This window comes from Sinocyclocheilus grahami, unplaced genomic scaffold (genome assembly GCF_001515645.1).
Source record: "Sinocyclocheilus grahami isolate Dianchi unplaced genomic scaffold, SAMN03320097.WGS_v1.1 scaffold22.1, whole genome shotgun sequence".
Taxonomy (NCBI): Eukaryota; Metazoa; Chordata; class Actinopteri; order Cypriniformes; family Cyprinidae; genus Sinocyclocheilus; species Sinocyclocheilus grahami.
This window is the reverse complement of record NW_015505201.1, coordinates 2,044,070-2,054,138: the sequence shown is the minus strand read 5'-3', so window position 1 is coordinate 2,054,138 and position 10,069 is coordinate 2,044,070. Positions and strand designations below refer to the sequence as shown.

Below are 10,069 nucleotides of genomic sequence, written 5' to 3'. Positions count from 1 at the left end.
CTCTTGAATAAAAGCTTTATAAACAATAACATACTCACTGTTTGTTGTGTTTGTTTTAATACAGTAATTGACAGATTCAATGTATTTGATAGTTAAAATTATTACAAATTCAGGTTTTCGTCACCTCCGTCAGATGTGTCAACTCGGTCAGTTCTGTCACCTCCGTCAGTTTAATATTTTGATAATAGTTCATTATGATATTTTAGATTTGTTGTGGAATTGTTGGTCACATGTGAAAGTGTAATCTGTCTGCTAACAAGAGCAAACAAGTGTTTTGAAATGTTAAAAGCATCTTGAATGCTGTTAAAGATAAAGCTGAAATTATATTACACAGTCCAAGCTAAAAAAAAGCACTTTGTTAAAAAGAGAAAAGTTGGGAGGTTGTATCAAAGCATAGCTCAGTAGCTTAGTACATATAAGATACATAAATGTAGTTTCATTTATCTGAGTACAAGGTTTTCTTTTTTCAATGTTGCCCCGTTTTGTCCCACTTCTCAAGAATGACCCTTCTCAATGAAATGTGTTACCCTTTTCTGTTCCTTAAGTATTTTGTCTTCTACGTGTGAATTTATTTGTTTGTTTATCTATATCAGTGTGAGGTTAAAAAGCAGAAAACTTCATTTAATTATATATATATATATTTCGTTTTGAATATGGATACTTTGCTGTAAGCGTAAAATATGTTAGTTAATGCAAAAATAAAAATTTTAAAAAGTATAGTTTTAATATAGAACTTAAAAGGTTTAAACTTAAAAATGTTCATTCAAAAGAAGTTGTAAATATAATAAAATGTAGTTGTAATGGTTCTGTTTACCTACTAATTTTATGGCAAATTGAATTAGTACCAATAGTCTCATTCAGCATTTAAAAACTATAATGAATAATGAAGTATAATACACTAGATAAATAAAAGAATAGACAAGTTTAATGAAGCCCAGCAAATAAACCAATAAAAATGACGCATTTTTAGGTCAAGCATGAAAGACACAGCCATATTTATTTGACGTCTCGGACTAAACAACTTTCCACTAATAAACATAAAGTTGATCTTTTTTTTTAAAACATATAAATAAAATATTAAAAAAGGAGGCACAGACACAACACCTGTGCTCTTAAAGGAATATTTCCATTTAAGCTCCATCAACAGCATCAGCGGCATTCGCTTTGACTCATATCTCAGTTCATAAAAGCAAACATCAGTTTGAGTTGACAGTTATGCACTTACAGTGGAAGTCTATGGGCCAGGTGTACAAGTGCATTTCCGTATGTGCGTTTTTAGGATTGCTTTTACAAACGAGACAGGAATCGAGCCTGCAGATGCTGTCCAAACAGCTTTAACCCGGATATTAACATGAATAGTTATTCAAGCATTTGACCGTGAGGTAAAAACCCTTTGTTACACAGACACAGGACAATGTTCATATTCACTCATTTGTACACATTCAATAGACACTAAATCCTCTTACACAGGAAGTCAAACAGTTACAGGTCTACATAACCATCTGCCAGATTATATAACCAACAACACATTATGTGCAGCGAATATGACATTAAGTACTATTAATACAGAAAATGCGACATATTTCACCAGAAAGTGTCAATAAACAGCACAATCGTGAAATGACATCAGTTGCTTGGCATGGCAGAGTGAATTAAAGGCACAGTCATGTTTTCTCAGCAGTCCTGCTGATATTTCTTGGTGAAGCATTTGGATGAAGCCGAAAAACTACAAACACTTCCAAATATTCATCGAAGACAACTAGTGACATCTGGGACGGACGACCCACTTTAAAATGATCAAATGAGAGTATACTTGTGTTCTAAAAGTGTGTCCATAGCTGTCTGGAACACTAATTGATCAGCAAAACACTGCTGTTTCCTTCCAAACAAACTTTCTGTCTGTTGCACGGCTGACCGTGAGAATTTCAAAGCCGCGTCTCTCCATACGTGCTACACTCTAGACCAGTGTTTCTCAACCCTGGTCCTGAGCGCCCCCCAACACTGCACATTTTGTATGTCTCCCTTATCTGACACCCATTTCAGGTCCTGGAGTTTCTTCTAATGAGCTCATGAGTTGAATCAGGTGTGTTTGATTAGGGAGATACACAAAATGTGCAGTGCTGGGGAGCACTCAGGACCAGGGTTGAGAAACACTGGTCTAGACGGACAAAACAATTAAAAATGACTCCTTTGCGGGGGTCGGAGGTTGCGTTTTGTTGAAAACAATCTCTTCTCAGGCAGTGCCCATAGCCACTAGACATTCTGTTCTCTCATAAGCAGCACCTGCGGTACAGAAGAAAGGGTTACGTTAGAACAATGGCACTTTTTTAGAAGTGAAATATTAAGGATGTGCATTGCAGTACCATTTTGCGTCACAGTTTCCACTTTATCAACAGTTTGCTGACATTTCTCTGAAAAAATAGCACACAGAAATACTAGTGGCAATAATATTCCAATGGAATGTGTCCTCTGAAGTTTTTTAGCATATTATTTAATGTATCATTCTAATAAAGAACGCTGGGATATCATGAGGTGAAGGACACTCATCAATCTGAAGCGCTTTCATTCATGCTGTGTGTGTGGGTTTGGTCGGAGTACCTGTTTTGTGCTGAATATCATTACTGTCTGAGGCGGTCTCTGCTGGAAATCATTACAAATAAATGAAACAAATTATTATGACATTGAAGCATTTGTTAAATTAACATTTAAATGATCGATCCATTGTTTTAATAGCACTCATCTAGCAAACCATCAATCATGAAGCAACAGCTTTGTTGCAACTTCGAATCCTTGGTAATGTATGACACCACTGCCTCTCTTTCTTTTCACTTGCCCTGCATGTATTTCTCTTTCTGTCATGTTCTCACCTCTTTTTAAGCGTCGACGCGCAAGTTTAATCTGGTCTTGCAGAATCTGGACCCAGTCTCTGGGACCAGGAAGCTTCTCAATTCCATTGGCTGTGCAATACTTTTCTGTGAACACTAGATTCATACACATACATGTAAAAAATTACAGATTTAAAAGTTTATATAAACTGGAAAAAAAAAATGGTATAGAAACAATTTTGACATTTCACTAATTACAAAGAAATGCAAGTAACAAATAATAATATTTTCTATAATAAAAATAATACATAATAAATAGCAAATGTAGATACAAAATTAAAACCCGTCAACAAAGAAGCAATCAAAACCTTAAAAATGTGTTATCCATTTCCTATTCTTTAAGTATTTTTGTCTTTTAAGTGTGCATTTATTTATTTGTAATAATAATAATAATAAATTAATATTTATAATAAATACATATGTGACCCTGGACCACAAAACCAGTCATAAGGGTACATTTTTTTTAAATTAAGCTTTCCATTGATGTATGCTTTGTTAGGATAGGACAATATTTGGCCGAGATACAACTATTTGAAAATCTGGAATCTGAGGGTGCAAAAAAATCTAAATATTGAAAAAATCGCCTTTAAAGTTGTCCAAATGAAGTTCCTAGCAATACATATTACTAATCAAAAATTAAGTTTTAATATATTTACAGTAGGAAATTTACAAAATATCTTCATGGAACATGATCTTTACTTAATATACTAATGAGTTTTGGTATAAAAGTAAAATCGATAATTTTGAACCATACAAAGTATTTTTGGCTATGCTACAAATATCCCCCAGCGACTTAAGACTGCTTTTGTGGTCCAGGGTCACATTTCACCATTATAATAAATTTCACAATTAATTACAAAGAAATGCAAGTACACAAATAATAAATAAACATGTATTTATATATTTCATATATTCATTATTATAATATATCAAATCAAATGCTACATTATTTTTTACTCAAAACTAACACTTTTCTGAACATTTAAGTTTGAGTTTTATCTCTTAAAACTTAACATCCATCTTCCTGTGAGATATTTTGAATGGCAAATAAAATATTTTAAATAAACACCACATGGTTTGATTATTTACTATCTAATGCAATGACATTTTCAAGTGTGTCATTTTTAAGTGTCCAAATACTTTTTTAGTACCACTATATGTATAGCAGTAATTTCATAATAACGTTCTCCTGTACACTGATGTTGTGTAAGTTCTGGTCTGGTTTAGTTACATTCACAAACCTTTAATGGCTCCGACTATGTTTTGATCGAGTCCTTTCCTGGTGTCGTTCAGACCTCTCTTTCTCTTGCCGTTGGGCAGTGAGTTTGCCAGTGTGGTATCGTCAAAGAACGCACACACCAGTTTCCTGAAGAGCAGGCTGCCAGAGCGAGTGTAGTTCAGTAAGATAGAGTCCAACTGTGCTTTAGGAATAAATATGTCATAATCCTCGGCCAACTGCACCTCCGGCTGGGAGAGACAGACGGGCGGGATATTAATAAAAGGAATTAATACACGCTCATGCACTTCGGAAAAGGAATTAATACACGCTCATGCACTTCGGAATTAACACATACAATAACACACAAACAACTGAATAATCCAAGATTTCACTTTTAGTCAGGTGAGACTAAAGTAGATCATATTAATAATATTTTCTGAGACATATGCTCATACATACACACTCTTGTCAGAATAAACACAAACTAGACAATTGTGAAACCATATTTATGTACTCAAGCCCTTCTGTTGTTTCTAACCTTCACTCATTCTGCTGAGAGAGAAAGACATAGCCAGCTGCAAACACGGTCCAAAATCAGAACTTGCCAAGCGTGAAAATGTGCTTTGGCAAGTAAATAAAACTAAGTTACTGGCTAGCTCACTGAATGCTTCTTTTTAAAGAATTTAATCATGCAAGCTTTTAAAATCACAGTCTATGACAAAAAGAATATTCAAATTTGAGGATTGGTGCTTGCTGCCGAGATGTTTATATATATATATATATATATGTGTGTGTGTGTGTGTGTGTGTGTGTGTGTGTGTGTGTGTTTTATTCATCTTTTATTGTGGCCAGCCTAAGGCACACCTGTGCAATAATCATGCTGTCTAATCAGCATCTTGATATGCCACACCTGTGAGGTGGATGGATTGTCTCGGCAAAGGAGAAGTGCTCACTAACACAGATTTAGACAGATTTGTGAACAATATTTGAGAGAACTAGGCCTTTTGTGTACATAGAAAAAGTCTTAGATCTTTGAGTTCAGCTCATGAAAAAGGGGGGCAAAAACAAAAGTGTTGCGTTTATAATTTTGTTCAGTGCATATATATATATTTATTTATTATTATTATTTTTTTCATTCAAGCAACAGTGGTGTTGTGTGCTATTGCTTTTATACAAAAATGAAAACTAAACAATTAATATTGAGTTTCTTACATTTTAGACAGAATATTACCAATTACTTTCTCTGCCTTTGTCTTGCCAATGAAAATAGTTCTGAACAAAACCGCAGCAGAACCGAACAACAGATAGTGTTTGGTTAAGAGAACGATTTAATGACTCATTGATAAAGAAAGCTGTTTGAATTGTTCCTGAATGAATCAGTGCTGTTGAACTAATTGGTTGAAACAAATTATATGAATAAATATATATTACTTTAATAAATACTACAATAATTAATAACTAAATAATAAAATAACTTCACTTAAATTATATATATTCATTGTTTTAATAGCACTCATCACACACACACACACATATATATATATATATATATATATATATCCAAAATAAAAGTTTTTGTTTGCATAGTACATATATATAATGCACAAAAACTTTTATTTTTTGTATGCGATTAATCGTGATTAATAGTTTGACCTCACTAAGTATATATATATATATATATCTTGGGTGTGCCTCACAGGTCCTGAAAAGTGAAGCTGCCACCAGGGGGCTCTTTGATTGCCCCCTGGTGGCTGGCTGCAGTACAGGTCATAAACCCCGCCCTCTCCATGTAAACGAATGGTACTTGAGTCAAAATAAAAAAATTAATTACACTTCCAATAAAATTTTCCGAAAGATGGTTTTGATCATTTAAGGTAGTTGTTGTCACGCTGATATACAGTGGGTCTTTTTATTCAAAAAGAAAAACTGAAATATCACATGGTCCTAAGTATTCACGTCATTTACTCAAGATGGTCGCGGTCATACTGAGATGCTTTGGCTTCACTTTTCTATAGTGGAAGGAAGTGGAGACGAGTCGTCCATCTTTTTTACAGTCTATGATATATATATATATATAGTTGAGTTAATTAAAACTACCCAGAATGCTGGGTTAAACATTTAACCTAAACACTGGCTCAAAACAGCCCAATCCCGGGATTTGTCCATAATTTACCCAGCACTGAGTTGTTTTTAACTCAGCATTTGTTGAGCAGTTTTTCTTCATTTACCAATTCATTACCAAATCTATTCACACATGTACGGTGGTGTACCTCTGTGGTGCTTTGGCCTCTGGTGACGCTGTAGTGAGAGGAAGGAGTCTTGGCACTGGGAATGGGATCTGGGATAAATGATGTCACTGTTGGGGGTGTGTCCTCTCTTGACTGATTGCACTCATTAACAGCATCGGTCTCAGCGGGTGGCGACAGAGATGTGATTCTTTTAGTGGGTGTGGTCAGAACTGTAACTCTGTGACCCGGCCTCCTCTTTCGGCTCCTCCTCTTGGAGATGGAGGTTCGGGACGAGAGTGAGACCTGGGAGCCCTGTTTGTCCTGGCATCCTGAGAGTGCAGCAGTACACGGGTCAATGCAGCTGTAATTGTGTTCAGAGGAATTCGAGGGTAGTTCTGTTTGATTTACCTCTCTGACTTTGGAATAGTTTCCTCATGGTACGTAACTCCAGCAGAATGGCCTGCAGGGTGCTTTTGCAGTTGCACATACAGCAGCTGGGCTCAGTTGCCATGGCAGCAGGTGCAGGGGGCAAGGCCATGTCTGAATCAGAACACACATGCATCGTCAACACAACGGCCATCAACGATGATGTCTAACACCCAGAGGCTCCAAGCACCAGGCATAAAAGCCGTCTGACTTGCTGACTCCAGTGTGTGTGTGTGTGTGTGTGTGTCAGACTGACACTGAGGGAGTTACTGTGTCTTTCTGTGTGTATACAGAAGGAAGACGTTACGTGTTTGCTGTGTTATCCAGAGCTGTCTAGACACTTGCTGCTGCAGTGCCAGACAGCACATCTTTCTGTAGCCCACAGTCACATAATACAACTTCCCCTGGAAAGAATCCATAGATGCTTCTATCTGAAGTCACTTTAAGCAGAAGCATGGCTTTGCTGAGTTTAATACCAGAACAAAAGAAAGAAAAAGCAGTGCCACTAAAGGCATCCAACCTCATGATAAACTGCAGTAACTAGGTGAAGAGATAAAAAAAATGTAAATGCACTAAAATAAACTAAAATTAAATAAAAAGTGCTAAACTAAGTAATACAATAATAAAAATCAATGCACTAAAATAATTAAATTAAATAAAAAAAGTGGTAAACTAAGTGGTAAGAAAAATAAAATAAATGTACTAAAATGATCAAATAAAATAAATGCACTAAAATAATAAAAATTTAAATAAAATAAAAAAAACTGCTAAACAGCTAGGTGATAAAAAAATAAAATTAAATAAGAAAATTTTATAAAATTAAATAAAATTAAATTAAAAATAAAATAAACAAATGGAAAAATACAGTGATCCAAATTTGTCATAACTACAATGTTTCAATTTCACTGCATTCGATTTTGAAATCGTCCAACCAAGTGGCATCTGCAACCAAACGATGCTATGATATAATAATGAAACACGTGTTCAATTCATGAAGTGAATTGAGTAAATGGGTAAACTGAGAAAATGTGCTGGTCATAAATATTTGTTACTGAACATAAAACTGTATTTTGCATAAATAAATAAAAGAGCATTTCTGTAATGCACAACCATAGCAATGCCAAGGTCATGGATTCAATTTCCAGGAAGTGATTGAACTTTCTTTTAACTTGATTGCAATGGAAGTTACTTTGGATAAAAGCGTCTATATAATGTTATCATTTAAAACCTAACAAACTTTGTTTCTGAAATGTTTGCTTGATAAGTGTGCTATATTTCTATAAAATACATGCCACTTATTTTGACAATTTGTCATCTAATGCAATGCATTTTTGTCATTGCATTCAAATTCAAACATTTTTAGCATGGTTTCAATGTCAAAATATGTTTTGGGGCCACTGCATATAAATATAGCCTAATCATAGTGTGAGGAACACAGCGAAAACATGCTTAACAAACCTTCTGAAAGTAATCAAATTGCTTCATTGTTTAGAGACTCACCATTAGCTTTCGAGTGATTGAGCATCCTCTGGGTTTTGGAGCGGGTGCCGTACTGCCCGTGAGTCATCAGGACTGAGCTCCAGCCGTACTGGAGATGTTCAGGGGCCGGGCTCTGAGCCACAGGCAGGCTGAGAGCCTCCTCCTGAGGCTCCTGTTTGAGGGTCTCACCCTCTCGTCCAACCCGCTGGTACACTCGTCCTGTCTTGTCACTCAGCAAGCGCATCATGCCTGTTATCTGCTTCTTTATCTCCATCCCTTCATCACCTAACCAGACTGAGAGACACAGTTAACACACAGAGCCTGCACACAATCATGAAGTGTGTTATGATGAACGACAGCTACCTTCAGTCTCAGAAGCATCCAGGGCATCTCCTTCAGTGTCATTCTGGTCTACATCATCCATTTCATGGCTAAAATCTAAACGAATCACAGCAGAGTTTTCGCATCATTATGAGGTCATGATACAATTTCATTCAGAAATGGGCCTTTTATTCAAAGGAGAGTAGAGAAAACAGAAAACTATCTATCTATCTAATCTGATCATGTCTAGGTCATGTTGGTGGTTTAAAAAGTATGCTTAACACTTTAGTATCAAGTTGATTGTTCATGACTATTTTTATAAAAACTGCAAAACAAAACCACAAAATGAATTTCATATTTGATTAATGTCCAATAAAAACTGGGATCCTCAGATATAATATATACATCAATATACATGAAATGAATGTAATAAAAATGCAATGAATATTGACGTTAGATTCCCTGTATTAAATCAATTGTCAATAATCAATCAATTGTCGTTGTGTTGACGATGCTCAGTACCTATTAAAAATAAATCGTTTTTTATTTTACTTTCTCTTTATTATTATTATTATTGTGTTGCGTTTATCTGTATGATTTATTTCTCACATACAGATATATACAGCGCTGAGGATAAAGATCACCCAAGACGAAATAAATTATACACCATACATGAGTGGTATAAAATCTATCGGTTTTATATCAGTCAAGACAAACTTTTTTTGTCAGCTATATTATATACACTGTAAAAAATGACCGTGAATTTAACGGTTAAAGACTGTAAAAATGCTACAGTAAAAACCTGTTAAATGGTTAACGGTAAATTCCCCTACTATATATGGTGAAAAACTGTATTGGACACTACATGTATTGGACATAAATTTTACGGTAGTATACCGTTTTTGGAAGTGAAAAATACTGTATAATTTACAGTGAATAACCGTAAATTAACATTCCCAGAATTACCTGCGTTACATTTTTTGTTGAAATAACTATGTTTCTTCTTAGTTTTTTCTTATCAGTTTTGTATATTAGGGTTGTGTGTTACACCTAATGTTGTTAAATGAATGTTTATTGCATTATTTCAGTTTCATGGTGTTTAGCGTTTGAGTGAATGACACTGTACACCTTCTATATATGTTATTATTTAAAAGCTTATTGTCGTTGTGTTGACGATGCTCAGTACCTATTAAAAATAAATCGTTTTTTATTTTACTTTCTCTTTATTATTATTATTATTGTGTTGCGTTTATCTGTATGATTTATTTCTCACATACAGATATATACAGCGCTGAGGATAAAGATCACCCAAGACAAAATAAATTATACACCATACATGAGTGGTATAAAATCTATCGGTTTTATATCAGTCATGTAGCATTTGGACCAATCAGACACACAACTTTTTGTTATATTTAACAAATAATATCGAACTCCCCATCACCTAACCAAATGGCCAATTACGAGGGTCTATGGACCCTTCCCCCGAAATGCACCTAACACCTCAGAAA

General features: G+C 34.9%; 1 protein-coding gene across 2 annotated transcripts in view; it reads right to left on the bottom strand.

Moving 5' to 3' along the window:
• Window positions 1–2,126: 2,126 nt before the first annotated feature.
• Window positions 2,127–10,069, bottom strand: part of bend7 (BEN domain containing 7) — a 9,096-nt gene continuing 1,153 nt past the window's right edge. Inside the window, exons 2-10 of one of the 2 annotated variants that reach the window (XM_016244111.1) lie at window positions 8,601–8,675; window positions 8,259–8,531; window positions 6,741–6,872; window positions 6,375–6,661; window positions 4,127–4,352; window positions 2,868–2,981; window positions 2,599–2,637; window positions 2,364–2,411; window positions 2,127–2,283 (exon numbers count right to left, since the gene is read on the bottom strand). In XM_016244111.1, the coding sequence (XP_016099597.1) occupies window positions 2,234–2,283; window positions 2,364–2,411; window positions 2,599–2,637; window positions 2,868–2,981; window positions 4,127–4,352; window positions 6,375–6,661; window positions 6,741–6,872; window positions 8,259–8,531; window positions 8,601–8,675 (1,244 nt within the window). In that variant the 3' untranslated portion in view covers window positions 2,127–2,233. Of the gene's footprint in view, window positions 2,284–2,363; window positions 2,412–2,598; window positions 2,641–2,867; window positions 2,982–4,126; window positions 4,353–6,374; window positions 6,662–6,740; window positions 6,873–8,258; window positions 8,532–8,600; window positions 8,676–10,069 lie in introns of both variants that reach the window. The other variant, XM_016244104.1, reaches the window with a different exon arrangement.